Raw genomic sequence first — 17,561 nt, forward strand, 5'->3', positions numbered from 1 at the left:
AGCATCTGTATTCATTAGAGATATTGGTCTGTAGTTTTCTTTCTTTGTGCCATCCTTGCCAGGTTTTGGTATGAGGGTTATGTTGGCCTCATAAAATGTGTTTGGAAGTATTGCTTCTTCTTCAATTTTTTGGAAGACTTTGAGTAGAATAGGAACCAAGTCTTCTTTGAATGTTTGATAGAATTCACTAGTATAACCGTCTGGGCCTGGACTTTTATTTTTGGGGAGATTTTTAATAGTTTTTTCTATTTCCTCCCTGCTGATTGGTCTGTTTAGGCTTTCTGCTTCTTCATGACTCAGTCTAGGAAGGTTGTATTGTTCTAGGAATTTATCCATTTCTTCTAGATTGTTGTATTTGGTGGCATATAATTTTTCATAGTATTCTACAATAATTCTTTGTATATCTATGATGTCTGTGGTGATCTCTCCTCTTTCATTTTGGATTTTATTTATTTGAGTCCTGTGTCTTTTTTCCTTGGTGAGTCTTGCCAAGGGTTTGTCAATTTTGTTGATCTTTTCAAAGAACCATCTCCTTGTTTTATTGATTTTTTCTATAGTTTTTCTGTTCTCTATTTCATTTATTTCTGCTCTGATTTTTATTATCTCCTTTCTTCGGCTGGTTTTGGGTTGTCTTTGTTCTTCTTTTTCTAGTTCCTTAAGGTGTGAAGTTAAGTGGTTTACTTCGGCTCTCTCTTGTTTGTTCATATAGGCCTGAAGTGATATGAACTTTCCTCTTATTACTGCTTTTGCTGCATCCCAGAGATTCTGATATGTCGTATTTTCATTTTCATTTGTCTGTATATATCTTTTGATTTCTGCACTTATTTCTTCTTTGACCCATTCATTTTTTAGAAGTATGTTGTTTAGTTTCCACATTTTTGTGGGTTTTTCCCCCTCTTTTTTGCAGTTGAATTCTAGTTTCAAGGCTTTATGATCAGAAAATATGCTTGGTACAATTTCAATTTTTCTAAATTTGCTGATATTGTCTTTGTGGCCCAACATATGGTCAATTCTTGAGAATGTTCCATGTACACTAGAGAAAAATGTATACTCTGTCGCTTTGGGATGAAGTGTCCTGTAGATGTCTATCATATCCAGGTGTTCTAGTATTTCGTTTAAGGCCACTATATCTTTATTGATTCTCTGTTTGGATGACCGATCTAGAGCCGTCAGCGGTGTATTGAGTTCTCCAAGTATGATTGTATTTTTGTTAGTTTTTGTTTTAAGGTCAATAAGTAGCTGTCTTATATATTTTGGTGCTCCTTGGTTTGGTGCATATATATTAAGGATTGTTATGTCTTCTTGATTCAACTTCCCCTTAATCATTATGAAATGACCATTTTTGTCTCTGAGTACTTTTTCTGTCTTGTAGTCAGCATTATTAGATATGAGTATTGCTACACCTGCTTTTTTTTGGGTGTTGTTTGCTTGGAGTATTGTTTTCCAGCCTTTCACTTTGAATTTGTTTTTATCCTTGTTGCTTAGATGTGTTTCTTGTAGGCAGCATATAGTTGGATTTTCTTTTTTAATCCATTCTGCTACTCTGTGTCTTTTTATTGGTAAGTTTAATCCATTTACATTTAGTGTAATTATTGACACTTGTGGGTTCCCTACTGCCATTTTATAAATTGCTTTCTGTTAGTTTTGTATCTAGTTTGATTCTTCTCTTTTGTTTTTCTATCATTTGTTTTTGTTTGTTTGTGTTCCATACTTCTTTCCTCTGTTGCTACCTTTTTTAAGTCAAGTGTTTTTGTGGTGGTTTTTTTAAGGGTGGTTACCATTAAGTAATGAAAAGGGTACCTACCATATTCATTGTAGTACCTTATCTTATAAGTATTTCTGCACTTCATCATCCTTTGCTACTGTTAATCTCCATCCTCTCCCCCCTTTTTTTCCTTTGTTGTCACAGTTTAAGTTTGGTTTTATTGTGTTCTTGGTGGAGCTGTTACTTGTGGTGTTGTTTTCTTTTGTTCTTTGAATCTGGTTGGAAAACCCCCCTTAGTATTTCCTGGAGTGGGGGCTTTCTGTTGATAAATTCTCTCATCTTTTCTGTATTTGTGAATGTTTTTATATCTCCTTCATACTTGAAGGATAGCTTTGATGGGTATAGTATTCTTGGCTGAAAGTTCCTCTCTTTCAGGGCTTTCAATATTGGGGTCTACTCTCTTCTAGCTTGTAGAGTTTCTGCTGAGAAATCTGATGATAATCTAATAGGCCTTCCTTTATATGTTGTACTCTTCTTTTCCCTGGCTGCCTTGAGAATTTTTTCTTTGTCATTGGTTTGTGTCATCTTTATTATGATGTGCCTTGGAGTGGGTTTGTTGGGGTTAAGAAAACTTGGTGTTCTGTTTGCTTCTTGAATTTGAGGCTTTAGTTCCTTCCACAGGCTTGGGAAGTTCTCATCTATTATTTGTTTGAGTATATTCTCCATTCCATTTTCTTTCTCTTCTCCCTCTGATATACCTATTATTCTTATGTTATTCTTTCTGATGGAGTCAGACAATTCCTGTAGGGCTTTCTCATTTTTTATTATTTTTGAGTCTCTTTCTTCTTCTCTCTGTTGTGCCTCAAGTTGTTTGTCTTCTATTTCACTAATCCTATCTTCAATCTGGGCTGTTCTGTTAGCTAAGCTTGTTACCTCGTTTTTCAGCTCGTGAATTGAGTTTTTCATTTCTGTTTGATTTGTTTTTATAGTTTCAATTTCCTTGGTAATATATTCTTTGTGTTCATTGAGTTGTTTTCTGATCTCCCTATATTGCCTTTCTGTGTTTTCTTGTATATCTCTGAGTATTTTTAAGATTTCTATTTTAAATTCTCTGTCATTTAGCTCCAAGGCTTCCAATATGTTAAGTCTTTTCTCCATAGATTTTTCCACATCTATTTGTGTTACCTTTCTTTCTTTTGTATCCATAATATTCGATTTCCTCTTTCTTATCGGCATCTGAGGGTGGTCTTATTGATAGCACTAATTAGAATTAATAAAGAGTAAAAAGAAAAAAAAAAAAAGGGTAAAACACCCCACAAAAAAAAACAGTAATAATTTATTATTTCCCCCTTTTTTTCTCTCTTCTCTTTCCCTCCTCTCCCCTCCTCAGGGAAATATCGTGCCTATAATGGAGGGCCTGATTTGGGGTGAAGAGTTCAAGGGGCAAAAAAAGGGAGTAGGGACCTACTAAATGCAAAAAAAAAAAAAAAAAAAAAAGGAAGAAAATCTTAGACAAGCATAAGATGATTTGCTTGTATAACATGCTAATTTGATGAGGGAAGTACCTATATTATTCTCTCTTTTTTTTTTTATCCTCAAAGCCCTGTGCAGTGGCTGGCACATAGTGGGCACTCAATAAAAGTTTGTTGAATGAATGAACAAAGAGATGAACAAATGAAACTCCTGGAGACTTGCCCAAGGTCAAGATGAGAAGGTTGAAACCATAGCCAGGAATTCTGATTTTTCAGTTCAGATTAGTAGACTTACCAGCAAGAGCTTGTCCAGGACTGTTCGGAATTATTAGAATCAAAGATTCTTCACAGCTCATCAAGTCCAATTTCTCAGCCCTATCATTTGTGTGATTACATTTATTCAAAAGCAAGAGGATGCTGTAGGTGCAGTCATTTTTCTTTTGTCTACAAAACATGTGCTATCTTGCAGCTCTATTTTGAGAGGGTATTATGAATAAACATGCCACTATTTAAAACTTGTAAAGATTCTTGAGGTTATCAGAAGAAATAGGAGGTATTGGTCATTAAGAGCAATTTTGTCCCTTACAATAGAATTGTCTGTTTAAAAATTATTGTTAATTTCAAAAGCTGCTATCTCCAAAAGAGTGGAGTCTATTAAGTGGGATAATTATCATCGTATTAAGCTGCTGTGTATAATGTACCTTCTCTTAAAATTAAAAAGGGAGGAAGCCACTTGGCTGTTCGAAAATGTCTTGTGTGTTTTACAAAACCCACACAAAATGGTCAATAGTTTCAATATTTATAAGACAAATTGTTTATCCCTGAAGAAGTTTGAAGATGTGATTCTCAAGCATAAAAGTAGAATAAAAATGGAATAATTATTTTTAACTCTTCCCACTCCTGTCAGCGACTCCCACCTACAACCAGCCCACTGGTTATAAGTAGCCATTGCATCCCCTTGTGGATTGTAGGCAGGTAAGCAACCAGGGTCAGCCCAAGCCCAACTCCTGGTAAGCTTTATTAGCCCCCTCTATGTGTTTCATTTCCATTTCACACCTTGGGGTGGGAGACAGCCTTTACTTATGCTGATGTGGTACGTGTCTGTCTCAGACAGGTGTGTAAAGTGCATTTCTCAGTTCAGGGTCTTTTTCTTTCTTTCTTTCTTTTTTTTTTATTTTTTTTATTTTTATTTTTTTCATTTTTCTGAAGCTGGAAACAGGGAGAGACAGTCAGACAGACTCCCGCATGCGCCCGACTGGGATCCACCTGGCACGCCCACCAGGGGCGAAGCTCTACCCACCAGGGGGCGATGCTCTGCCCATCCTGGGCGTCGCCATGTTGCGACCAGAGCCACTCTAGTGCCTGAGGCAGAGGCCACAGAGCCATCCCCAGCGCCCGGGCCATCTTTGCTCCAATGGAGCCTTGGCTGCGGGAGGGGAAGAGAGAGAGAGGAAAGCGTGGCGGAGGGGTGGAGAAGCAAATGGGTGATTCTCCTGTGTGCCCTGGCCGGGAATCGAACCCGGGTCCTCCGCACACTAGGCCGACGCTCTACCGCTGAGCCAACCGGCCAGGGCCGGCCTTTCTTTCTTTCTTTCTTTCTTTCTTTCTTTCTTTCTTTCTTTCTTTTCTTTCTTTTTTCTTCTTTTTTGAGACTGCTGTCCTTTTTGACATTCAGTATTATTAGATTCGGGTGTACAGCATAAGGTGTTTATACAATTAGATACTTTACAAACTGATCCCCCTGATAACTCAGGTACCCGCCTGGCATCATACGTCGTTATTACAATATTATTGTTGAGGCTGCTGTCATAATACTTACTGAGTAATTTAAGATTGGTTTTGGGTGCTTTTTGTTTGTTTAAGAATTTCACTTTCTCTGGAGATAACAAAATGCATTTTTTTCAAAGATAAGAAGGTATAATCAGACTTGGTAGGTTGTATTCATAATGATTTTGCTTATCATTGTATAATGTTCTCATTATCATGGACTCCTTTAAGCTAATCAGCTGGATTTCGGAGGGCTTCTTTGCAAATGAATCTGAAAAAGAGGGCGGCAAAATTCAGGTGAACCAAGATATTATTTCTTCTTCCTTGTCTTGCTTATAAAATGTGTCCTCTTTCTCTATTTTGCCTTTGCCCTTCTCTCTCTCTCTCTCTCTCTGTCTCTCCCCCCCCTCTCTCTCTCAGCTGTGACCATTGCCATTGCCCTCATCCTTCCTGACATTCAGCTTCACTCCATCACGCCCAGAGCATTCCTGCTGCTGTGTGTTGTCCTGGTGTTACTTGGGCCTGTACATGGAGCCACACTGAGAAACAGAGAGAAATGGAAGCCACTCAACAACCCCGAAACCGAGACCTGGTGAGGACACACACTGGGACACACGGGGCTGGGAGTGTGATGGGCGCCTCTCTGGGTTTGTGTGCACTTCTCTCTGCTCGAGCACAGTGCAGAACAGACTGCCGGGGCTGAGAAGATGCCCGTAGTACCAGACTGGAGTTTTGCTAGCCTAGTAGCTGGCATCCTATTGTTCCTTTGGCCAAATTACATTTGTTTGTGTAAGGAGAAACATTTCTATTTAGAAGTGATCCAATGCACAGAGAGTACATTATGTTGTAAATGATCTTTTATACACATTGATGTGAAATATAATAATATAAGGTTAAAACAATGAAATAGCCCTTTGCACAGCTTCTATGTATTAATATTTATTCATTTCCTGAAGGAAAGCTGGAAAGCCCATGTCTGAAACAAAAACTACTTTAGAAGATGATGACTGGGGTTGTATTTTCAGTCAGAGAGGAGGAGCCAAGCTCTGGTCACCATGGACTTCAATTTAATCTCTGACATTGGTACTCAAAGGTGGTTACTACGACCCTTCTGACTGGTGCCGTTAAATAGTTGGTATTCCTCACTTGATTTTCCACCAAGAATGGTGAATTATCTTGTATGATGTTGAAATGTCAGAAAGAAGGCAGAGGGAGAACAGTGGGGTGGGGGACAGGAGGCAGGAGGAGAAGTAGCCGGAGCCTATACTTCTGTGTTTTCTACCTCCTGCCTCTTGGATAAGCTCTAAGATCAATTCAGGGGGAGAAAGGAGAGAAAAATTATTCATGTTTGAGTATTTTGGGTGTTTAATTTACATATGGCAGTTGAACATTTTCTTTCTCTCTTCAGTTTTTCGGAACCCTAAAGCATATTTTAGGGGAAGAGGTCTTGATCTTGAAAGCTTTCCAAATACTTTCTCCACAAATGAGAACCCCAGACCTCTCTCTTTGCAATCAGAACTTATTGCCTCTGCATTTGCCAGTTACGAAGAGCAGAAATACTCCCTTTCCAATTACCTCAAAGGCTGAATGTCTCTTCTCAGAGCAGGTAAAAGGTATCTCTTTATGACAACTCAGTCATAAAGAAAATTTGAAAGTATTTATTTGAAAATTGATTTTATTTCCTTATAGAAATAAGTACTTAGTTTAGAAAACACTCATCACTGATAATATTTGGATTTGGTTCAGGTATTTCATGACTGGTTTTTAAAAGAAATAACAGTTGTGATTTTTTTTTTTTTACAGAGACAGAGAGAGTCAGAGAGAGGGACAGATAGGGACAGACAGACAGGAACGGAGAGAGATGAGAAGCATCAATTCTCTGTTGTGGCATCTTAGTTGTTCAGTGATTGCTTTCCTGTATGTACCTTGACCAGGGTCTACAGCAGAGTGAGTGACCTGTCGTTGCTCAAGCCAGTAACCTTGGGCTCAAGCCAGCAACCTTGGGCTTCAAGCCCACGACCTTTAGGGCTCAAGCCAATGACCATGGGGTCATGTCTACGATCCCATGCTCAAGCCAGCGACTCCACACTCAAGCTGGTGAGCTGGTGCTCAAGCCGGATGAGCCCGCGCTGAAGCTGGCAACCTCAGGGTTTCAAATCTGGGTCCTCCACATCCCAGTTTGATGTTCTATCCACCGCACCACCTCCTGCTCAGTCTAGTTATGATATATTAGGCATTGTTTTTTGTGAAAAGATATAGTAAAATAATAGAATTATCACTCTTAATAGGATTATTAAATTTAATAGAATACCACACACATTTACCTGTATTCTTTTTTTCAAACCAGGTCATATATCTAAGTTGTGTGGAAAATCATATATAAATAAAAATCATGTATGTTGCCTGTCCTGTGGTGGTGCAGTGGATAAAGCGTCCACCTGGAATATTGAGGTCTCAGGTTCGAAACCCTGGGCTTGCCTAGTCAAGGCACATATGAAAGTTGATGCTTCCTATTCCTCCCCCTCTCTAAAAATGAATAAATTTTTAGAAAATCTAAAAAAAATGTACGTCAAATTGTCCAGTTGGGCCCTGGCCAGTTGGTTCAGTGGTAGAGCATCAGCCTGGCGTGCAGAAGTCCCGGGTTCGATTCCTGTCCAGGGCACACAGGAGAAGCGCCCATCTGCTTCTCCACCCCTCCCCCTCTCCTTCCTCTCTGTCTCTCTCTTCCCCTCCCGCAGCCGAGGCTCCATTGGAGCAAAGATGGCCCGGGCGCTGGGGATGGCTCCTTGGCCTCTGCCCCAGGTGCTAGAGTGGATCTGGTCGCAACAGAGCGATGCCCCGGAGGGGCAGAGCATCGCCCCCTGGTGGGCAGAGCGTCGCCCCTGGTGGGTGTGCCGGGTGGATCCCGGTCGGGCGCATGCGGGAGTCTGTCTGACTGTCTCTCCCTGTTTCCAGCTTCAGAAACACACACACACACACACACACACACACACACACACACACACACACACACTTGTCCAATTGGAGGAAATAGAAAGTAAAATTAAAAGTGGTTGTTTTCAGAAGAACGTAATAAGCATATATTTGACCTCGAACTTCCTCCCCCAGAGGAAAAAGAGTAAAACATTAAAGATAGGAAAATGTTAGAAATTTATTTATGTTTAAGATTTGAATTCCATTATTCTTATTGCTTTAGCATTCCTACCAAATACCTGTCATTTAAAAAAATAGGTATGGTGCATTTCAAAATATACATTATTATGATTTTAGTCTATTAGCTTTTTATTCAGCTGAATAATAAAGAAAACTGAATCATAATTAAAATCTACTATTCTTCCACAAGGGTAGGAATTCTATTGTGAGGAAGCACACTGCTATTGCACCTTATTGTGCATGAGAAAGGGTTTTGATTATCAGTTCTTTTAAATATAATTATTTTTTAAAAATTATGTTATGCTAAAGAGAACATGTAACTTACTATGTGGTATATGCACCTGAAACCTCACCTACATGAGAAAATAAAATACAATAAATACAAAGATGGTCATGAAGTATTCCCTTAAATATTTCTTGCACTTAAGCCCTAGGCTAACAGAAACTAAAACAGAAGAGCTATTAATACCACAGTTCCTACTTTAGTATAAGACATTATTGCATGCAATTTTCTGGTAAGCCTTAGGTTCTTCGTCTGTAAATTGCAAATACTAATCTCTAACTGAAAGGATAGAAAACAATATAAAACCCATGCTTTCATGAGAGTGTGGAATGAGGTAATGTTTAAGGGTAGGAAACAGAAAGCACCCAGTTGGTGCTATTGTAACATAACTTGAATTACTCAACTTGATGAAAGAAGCAAAATTTCTGATTTGGAGAGTATTTTATAATTATAAACTCTCTTTTCCTAACATCTCTAATTAGAAAATTAAAAAGAGTTTTTGGTGGAATATATTGATCATTGAGTCTTTGTGTTAATTGCACAGTCTTCATTTTCTATATATTTTTTTTTTGTATTTTTCTGAAGTTGGAATCGGGGAGGCAGTCAGACTCCCACATGTGCACGACTGGGATCCACCTGGCACGCCTACCAGGGGGTGATGCTCTGCCCATCTGGGGCGACGCTCTGTTGCAACCAGAGCCATTCTAGTGCCTGAGGCTGAGGCCACAGAGCCATCCTCAGTGCCTGGGCCAACTTTGGAGGCTCCAATGGAGCCTTGGCTGTGGGAGGGGAAGAGAGAGACAGAGAGGAAGGAGAGGGGGAGGGGTGGAGAAGCAGATGGGCGCTTCTCCTGTGTGCCCTGGCCGGGAATTGATTCATTTTCTATTTTATTAGAACATTTTCTTTGGTTTTTTTTTTCTCAGGTATCTGGCTATTTTTAAACCACAGTAGAAGCCTCTCATTAGATTCAATCATAATCATTGCTAAACTTTTCCCCCCTCCACTTTTGTCGATTCGTAATTATTCTATATTTCCAGATTCACATATAAATAGCTTGACCTTTGGGACACATACGACTTATGTGCAATATTTTTGGTGGGTTTTTTCCCCACTCTATAACCATAAATATCAATATAGAGCACTGTATATATTTTCAAGAGTTACAAAACACCATAAAGTCAAGAGAAATTAGTTATCTTCTAAATTATGTTTCCTTTCAGCTTGTCTTATATACATATATTACTTTTTACCAAAGAATATTTCCATTTGAGAGATGTTGCTCATTTTCACTTTAGTTTATTATATGTACTAGGGATTTGGGTTTAAAATGTGTCTTTTTCTTAGAAAGAAGATGAACTCATATGTTCAACATACACTGTTGAAAGACCGTCCAGTTGAGTCTCATACCGAGGAAGATAAGTAATAAATAGCCACAATTAAGTTGAAATAGAAAGAAAAGAAACAGGATTCTAGAAGTTTCTGGGCTCCGTGGGAGATGTTCTCTACCCCTGTGTTCAGAGGTGGACATTGTACTGCACCAACTATCCCAGCTGCACCTCAGCTCTGGCACTCCCACACACAACCCCCTCAGGGAGGGAGGGTAGATAGCCAGAGGGAAAGGGGGTAGAGGTGGATGGAGCTGGGCAAAGGGGGAAATGGAGGATGAAGGAGACTGCTTGGGCTGATGGCTGGACAATCCAATGTACCTGTATGGTTTTGTGAACTAGTGTCACCCAAATAAATTCAATTAAAAACAACAAACAAACACAAACAAGCCTTGGCTGTTTGGCTCAGTGGTAGAGCGTTGGCCTGGCGTGTAGAAGTCCTGGATTCAATTCCTGGTCAGGACACACAGGAGAAGTGCCCATCTGCTTCTCCCCCCTCCCCCCCTCTCCTTCCTCTCTATCTCTCTCTCTTCCCCTCTTGCAGCCAAGGCTCCACTGAAGCAAAGTTGGTCCCGGGTGCTGAGGATGGCTCCATGGCCTCTGCCTCAGGCGCTAGAATGGCTCCAATTGAAGTGGAGCAACGTCCCAGATGGGCAGAGCATTGCCCCCTAGTGGGCATGCTAGGTGGATCCCAGTCGGGCGCATGTGGGAGTCTGTTTCTCTACCTCCCTGCTTCTCACTTCAGAAAAATACAAAAAAGGAAAAAAATATATATAGGCTATTCAGATAAATGGTGGAGTGGTAGGGAGTGTTGCACCACTATTCGGTTCCACTCAAGTACCAGAGACTGGTTTTCTCTTTCTTCTCATCATCTCTGCTTTGGGTGTCAAGACTTCCACAGAGGGAATGCTTACTAGTTGAGGGTCTTTGAATAAAAAGAGCATCCACATGGGACTTTCGCCTACGAACTTGCTAAGTGTCAGGATTGGGGCATACATTCTTCTGGAAAACTCCTCACAGTTGGCAGATAGCTGTTGATGAATGGCCTGCTCTCCACACTGACTAGAGTTTCTTAAAGGCGATGCTCTTGGCAATTGGGAAAGGTCAAGTCTTCACTGTGTGTGACCATTTAGCACAGCTGGTCTCCAGACACTGTATGTTAGTAGTTTCCCTCCACTGCCCTATTATTTTGACAGCCAAAACCTCCTTACACATATTTCTAAACTGTGAAATGATTTTGCTCTTGGCTGAGTACCACTGCTAGGAAAAAACAGCAGAAGTATAGTGTCTCCTCCCATGGATATAATTGTTCTGTTGGTGCTCTAAGCTCTCAAGGAGTCTATGGGTATTTGTCTACATAGGTCCCTGACAGTCTCTCAACATTGACCTTGTTCCTCTTTGATGAGCACCCCACTCCCCGTGACATGGCCTATTGTCCCCTATCCCAGATCTAGGGAGGTAAAAACTGTGAAGGATGTGAGGTTTTACCTTATGTGCAAGCTACCTGCTATCCTACTAAAGTTTCACAGATCTTGGCAGACACATAAGACTCCTGGGCCTGAAGCAATGAATTTGATTACTTATGGTGCAGCAGGAAGCGTGAGCTTTATTTACATTCACCTTGGTTCTCCTTATCCCCCAAGTATCATAGGTCCAGGTGTGTGCTGTGCACAAGTGGGTTTGTGCCACAGAGAAAACCCCAAAATTAGGAAAGCCCTACTCTTATAAGGGAACTGCTAGCAAACAAGCTCTATCTTTGCTTCAGGGAAAACATGATCTTTATTATACTGGTGGGAAAACAAATTTACCCTCTGTCTCAGAAGGAGACAATATCTCTTATCTTTTAAGAATGTTTATAGAAAGGATGGGATCACTTCCTCCCATATATTCTTAATTTTTTTTTCATGGCACAAACCCAGTGTTCTGCTTTCTTCAGATATTACATTTGATTCTCAAAATGAGTCTGAAAGTCTAAAAAGCTTTTTCTTGCTATTTTCATTGCTGTCATAACAATCCCACTTCATCTCAAGATAAGTGGATGCCCTCTGACTCTCTGGGGTCAAATCACTTACAGGGATGTGGAGGAAAGGAAAACAGAAAGATTAGAATTTCAAGTTATATCTTTTAAATTCTGACCTGTAAAAGAACTTTGAAGTCATAAAGGGATTTTATAGCAGAAAAACTATCCTTGTACCCCTTGCTCCGTGCTCCCTAATCTTAATCATCCCAATTGTTATTCCAGTATTACAGGCAGACAATATATACAAGCTAGTCTAAGTCAGCTTGGTTTTAAGAGACCGTTCTCCTTACCAATTGACCACTTTCCTCTGATTCCCTTCTTTTCTTCTAGGGCAGTCAGGATTAGAGACTTTTGACTTTCTCTTACATTCTGTTTCCTGACTGACTAGAGAAATTCAGGAGAGAACTCCCTTAAAAAAATTCTGTGGGTTACCTTAATCCCTGCTAGCTCTGCATATTCGATACCCTGCTAGACTCCTCAGGATTTTTCGTGATAAGAAAGAGGATGAATTTTAGCTGTGAAATATTGTTTCTCACCTGGCTGTCCCCATATCACAGGTCCTCGCTGCTCATTTGCCATCCTTGCTTAGCCTCGTCTGAATTGTCATGAAGAGGCACCAATGGCCAGGTGATAGGCTCCCTGTAACTTGTCTCTAACCTTAATTGCATATTGAAGTGCATTCTTCATACCTCAACTCCCTTGCTCATTCCTAAGGCACTTTTAATTCCATCCAATTTAATCTGTAAACATGTTCTGAGCACAGATTATGAAGCTATAGAGGAGATCACAAAGATGCATCAGATGATGTTGTTCCCAAGATGTTGACAGCTAGTGTCTCTAGAGTAGACAACAGAAATTGTTATAATACAAGGTAAAATACAAAGCAAAGGAGTGTGTAGGAGGTGAAGAATAGCTCCATCTAAAGGAGGCAGTATGTCACAGTATGTCATATTAATTCCAAGTATGAGATTTGGAGTCAGATAGACCAAGATTCAAATCCTGACTCAACCACTGATTAGATGTGGAACTTTGGCATTAGGAATAATAGCATCCAGTTTTAAGAATTATTTTGACTAGCCCTGGCCGGCTGGCTCCGTGGTAGAGCCTTGGCCCAGCATGTGAAGTCCCAGGTTTGATTCCCAGCCAGGGCACACAGGAGAAGCACCTATCTGCTTCTCCACCCCTCCCCCTCTCCTTCCTCTGTCTCTCTCTTCCCTTCCCGCTGCCAAAGCTCCATTGGAGCAAAGTTGGCTTGGGTGACGAGGATGGCTCCATGGCCTCTGCCTCAGGCGCTAGAATGGCTCTGGTCGCAACAGAGCGACGCTCCAGATGTACAGAGCATCGCCTCCTGGTGGGCATGTGGGTGGATCCCAGTTGGGTGCAAGCAGGAGTCTGTCTCCCCGCTTCTCACTTCATAAAAATACAAACAAAAAAAAAAAGAAAGAAAAAAGAAAATATTATTTTATGTATTTGTTTACTGTGCATAAAACAGCAGTCTATAGTAAATGGGCAACAGTATAAGAGGTAATTATATCAACATTTAAATTATTTAAGAAGAAAACTTGGGTCAAGGGTGCCTTTTTGTTGTTGTTTATTTATTTTATTTACAGAGGTGGGAAAGAGAGAGAAAAAGAGAAAGGGGGAGGAGCAGGAAGCATCAACTCCCATATGTGCCTTGACCAGGCAAGGAGGGGGTTTCGAACCAGCAACTTCCGCGTTAAGGTGCGTGCTTTATCTAGTGCACCATCACAGATCAGGCCAAGGAAAGGAAGATTTGTGGATTAAGGAAAAAGTGACCGTACCATTGACTGGAGGAAATGAGATTTAGGCTGTAAACTGGAGGAGGATTTTAGCTTCTGTGTCAGGGGAAAATTGGAAAGGAACCTGTTTGTGGCAGAGCAAATAGTTCACTTAAAAAGAAAAATCACTACAGCGAAGATCAAATTAACTTAGACATCCAGACTAAGAAGTAATTGGGAGTGAGAACATTAATGAAGAATTGAGGGAAATGATCTACATTAAGGAATACTCTTCAAGGCATATTTTTTTTTCAACCTCTACTACTAATAAGCTTTTTCTTGTCAGGTGGCAGGCAGGGCGCGGCGCAGGAAAGTTCGCCGGAAGGGTCCCAATCCGAGCCATCGGAAGGGGGTCGGGCCCAGCGCTCCCGCGGAACCCGAGCGCCGCGGCTGCGGCCCAGGCCGGGCCCATTTCCTGGTAGAACGTCGGGTTGAGTTCCGGAGGCTCCTTGCTCTTCCGGTTCTCTCTCCGGGTTCCTGGGGTTGTATGTTTGGACTGCAGACATGTCGGGGTTCAGTCCAGAGCTTATCGACTACCTGGAAGGGAAGATCTCCTTTGAGGAATTCGAAAAGCGGAGAGAAGAGAGAAAAGCCCGCGAAAAGAAAGTGAGGAGACGCTGGGCTAGAATGCTTCTCACTGCCTTGTTGCCCTGATGGGCGTAGAGAAACGTGAGGGGGTGGGGGGACCCCGTTCGCTGTGTTGGGGCGGGCTTTGACCTTTTTTACGGGAACTCTAGTTCTTACCTTTTGTCCCTGTGCCAAGCTCCTCTTAAAAACATAAACGAAAACGCTTTTGTCTTTGTTGTAACCTTTTTTTTCTCTTTTGCCAAATTTACTACTTTTTACTTGCGTGTAGTTTAACACTGGTGGGTTTAACGGGGAATGGGGAGTAGAGTTTGGAGTCAGAGTATCTGGTTCTAGTCCTGGCTTTGCCACTAAGTCTCTTTGTGACTTTGGTGGGCAGCTCACCTCTCTTCCTTAGTTCTTAGTGTCTATTTCTAAACGGAGGGAGTTGAGCTCCCACTTTTGAGGAGTCTACCAATTATTGTAAGATGGGTATCAAACTGAATTTTGTCTGATACCAGTAGTTGGGTTTTTTTGGTTGTTTTTTTAAGAGAGGCAGGGAGAGAAACAGCAGTTTCCGTATGTGCCCTGACCGGGGATCGAACCCTCAATCTTTGCGCTCCAGCCAACTGAGCTATCGGCCAGGGCTTAAATATATATATAATAAATATATATATTAAATTGATATATTAAATATATATATTAAATTGAATTTTAGAGAGACAAGGGAGGGAAGGAGAGAGAGGGGAAGCATTCGTTTGTCGTTCCACTCAGTCGTACATTCTTGGTTGCTTCCCGTCTGTGCCCTGACCCGCGATTGAACCGCAATCTTGTCATTTCGGGATGATGCTCTTAACCTGCTTAGCTAACTGGCCGGGGCAGATAACAAAATCTTAACTCATACATATTTTACATAGTTACAGAAAAAGAAGACACCGAATTTTCTGTATCTTCTCACTTACTTGAAGTCCAGGGGAAAATAAAATTGCACATTTTAAAATTAGTTGATCAGTTCTTTCCTAATTCATGCAGCTAATAGTGCTCTGTCTCTTGTCATTTAAAAAGTGATGTGTCAATTAATGAAATCCTCAAGCTCTGCTTTTATTATGTTTTACAAATAAAGGATTCTGAAGGATAAGACCTAAGTGTTTTGTAATGCTTTGACAAACATTCAAATTTAGATTCCATGTACTATATGTATGGAGAGCTCAAGTTTTATATAAATAGAAAGTGAGGAAAATGCCCTGTTCTCAACTGCAGAGAGATAAATCTGCATTCGTTTTTGGAATCATTTATTAAATTTTCATTACAGAATCTTCAGGAAAAAGGAAAGCTCTCAGCTGAAGAAAATCCAAATGATTCCGAAGTTCCATCATCATCAGGCATCGACTCTACCAGATCCCGGGACCCAGATGCCAGTGAAGGTATGTCAAGATCGTTCGCTACCTGAATTAAATGTTAAGAGTACCTAATAATTCAGTGACAATGTTTTTTTATTGCAGTGTCATTCTGTTGTTATTAGGAGCATAGTGTGTAGTATATACCAGGTGCTCAATAAATACTTGTTTTGTTATTGAACATGGTAAAGGTTAGCCTTATGTGTTATTTTTGTGGAAAAGTGTTTCAAGTTGATGTCGGTATTGGTTTGGGAGCCTTTTTCTAATTCTTTTTTCAGTTGGTTCTCTCAGTTGGTTACTAAGTACTTCCAGACTAGACTCCCCAAAATTGTAATGAATTATACTTCTATATGAAGTAATTGCCAAAATACTGCTTTAGCTACAGGAGATAAGATAGAAATGTCAGAGTGGAAGCCCAGTTGGCTGTCTGGATGGGACCTCAGACCCAACATAGGTATCTCAGCATGTCACCTCATTCCAGGATCCAGTTCTCAGCTCCACATGTTCAGATAGTAAATTTTGTTAGTGCACCCAGGCTAATTAAACTCATTAGAACCTAACTGATGAACTAGTATGCAGATTTACTGATTTCCAGTGATTGATATAACTTGCTAGTGATCAGAATATTAATAATACTTAAGGATATCTGTTTACCCATATTAAGTTTCCTGGGATGCTGAACTGGCAATAGAATGTAGCTTCCCGTATAGGGTCTGATTGAGAACTAAAGTAAACTTGCTCATCCGGAGGGTAGAAGTAGAGGCTGTTTGCCTTCCTCTAAACAAGTAAGCCTTTACACAGAGAAAACAAACAGGCTTTATTCCTAACTATTGGCAGAGGTTGGAAAGAGGGCAAAAAGGGGAGTAAGTTGGGATTACAGTTTCTTAGCTTGCTAGGCAAGTGGGAAGGAGAAGTGGGCCGAAGTTCTAACAACCTGTGTGTCCTTTATCTGCTCAGGGCGGAGCAGTTCTTCCCTCATCAGGGCTTCAAGGTGCAGCTGCAGCAGCAGGTACTGCTGGTGCCTGCCGGTCCTCTGCCTGAAGCTATCCCTGACAGGTGGCCTCAGGCCTTTCTTACAAAAGGAGGGTAATTAAATCTAATTCTAGCTCGTTGTGAGTAGTCAGGCACACTAGAAATGGCTGGCTTCAGCTCACATAATTGTATCAGTCCTCTTAAGATACAAAGCTCCCAGTGTTCCAAGAAGGAATTGACCCGGAATTTTATTGAGAATGTGGTTAGTGTGGGTATATTTAGAGCAGAAGGGTCAGTTTTGAACAGGCTTTGGGAAAGGCTGCTAATTGGATTTTATGGCCATTGTCTTTTTCCTCCTATACATTGCTGAATGCCACTGCTATATTCTTGCTCTTGACTGCCTTCCCTACACAGCCTGCAATAGAGCCTCCTTTTAATTGCATTTTCAGTTCATTGCTGCTGATGTAAGAACTACTGTACAATTTTTGTATATTGGCCCTTGCTAAATGCATATTTTTGACAGATTGTGTGTAGATTCTTTTGGATCTTCTATACATAAGTCATATCAATAATGATAGTTTTCATTCTTCCCACCATCTGATGCCTTTTATTTTTGTTTCCTTATTACATTAACTAGGACCACTGGTAAGGTGTTGAAAGGAGTAGTGATAGCAAGCATACTTTTCTCATTTGCAGTAACTGAATAATTCACCATTAACTGTGTTTGTAGGAAAATTTTTGGATACTCTTTATCAAACTAAAGATACTCCCTTCTATTTCTAGTTGATTAAAAATTTTTATTAGGAATGAGTGTTGGATTTTCTCAAATACTTTTCTGTGAATCAAGATGATACAATTTTTTTTCTGTTACTGTAATAAATCTTATTGTTTAGTAGGGTTTTATTTTATAGATTTCTTTTCATATTCATTTTAGATATCCAGAATTCTTAAAGATGATTGTTATGACTTCATGATGATAATAATTTGTTGCTCAAATTATATAGATTTTTAAATTCTGTTCTTTCGTAAGCATATTGATTATCT

The 17,561-nt window shown here is 40.3% G+C and overlaps 2 protein-coding genes and 1 non-coding gene across 3 annotated transcripts in view; 2 read left to right on the forward strand and 1 right to left on the reverse strand.

Annotated features, from left to right (window-relative positions):
• Window positions 1–4,675: 4,675 nt before the first annotated feature.
• TRNAT-AGU (transfer RNA threonine (anticodon AGU)) lies at window positions 4,676–4,751 on the reverse strand. Its single transcript has one exon. It is a non-coding gene; the product is annotated as a tRNA-Thr (tRNA).
• Window positions 4,752–5,160: 409 nt separating this feature from the next.
• On the forward strand, window positions 5,161–6,531 carry C5H2orf66 (chromosome 5 C2orf66 homolog). Its single transcript, XM_066279852.1, has 3 exons — window positions 5,161–5,241; window positions 5,406–5,538; window positions 6,353–6,531. Exons 1-3 carry the CDS (start codon window positions 5,161–5,163, stop codon window positions 6,529–6,531), a joined length of 393 nt encoding a protein of 130 aa, XP_066135949.1.
• A 7,506-nt stretch (window positions 6,532–14,037) lies between these two features.
• The window catches only part of GTF3C3 (general transcription factor IIIC subunit 3), a 42,134-nt gene continuing 38,610 nt past the window's right edge, over window positions 14,038–17,561 (forward strand). Inside the window, exons 1-2 of the mRNA XM_066280648.1 lie at window positions 14,038–14,190; window positions 15,461–15,572. Of these exons, the coding sequence (XP_066136745.1) occupies window positions 14,089–14,190; window positions 15,461–15,572 (214 nt within the window). The 5' untranslated portion in view covers window positions 14,038–14,088. The remainder of the gene's footprint in view (window positions 14,191–15,460; window positions 15,573–17,561) is intronic.

Source organism: Saccopteryx bilineata, chromosome 5, assembly GCF_036850765.1.
Source record: "Saccopteryx bilineata isolate mSacBil1 chromosome 5, mSacBil1_pri_phased_curated, whole genome shotgun sequence".
Classification (NCBI taxonomy): domain Eukaryota; kingdom Metazoa; phylum Chordata; class Mammalia; order Chiroptera; family Emballonuridae; genus Saccopteryx; species Saccopteryx bilineata.

Bases quoted from the DNA above. Each gene is read 5' to 3' on its own strand.
- C5H2orf66 (XM_066279852.1), top strand. From the start codon at position 5,161: ATGGACTCCTTTAAGCTAATCAGCTGGATTTCGGAGGGCTTCTTTGCA. The intron at 5,242-5,405 runs GTGAACCAAGAT...CCTGACATTCAG, and splicing joins AAGAGGGCGGCAAAATTCAG to CTTCACTCCATCACGCCCAG. The intron at 5,539-6,352 runs GAGGACACACAC...TTCTCTCTTCAG, and splicing joins CCCCGAAACCGAGACCTGGT to TTTTTCGGAACCCTAAAGCA.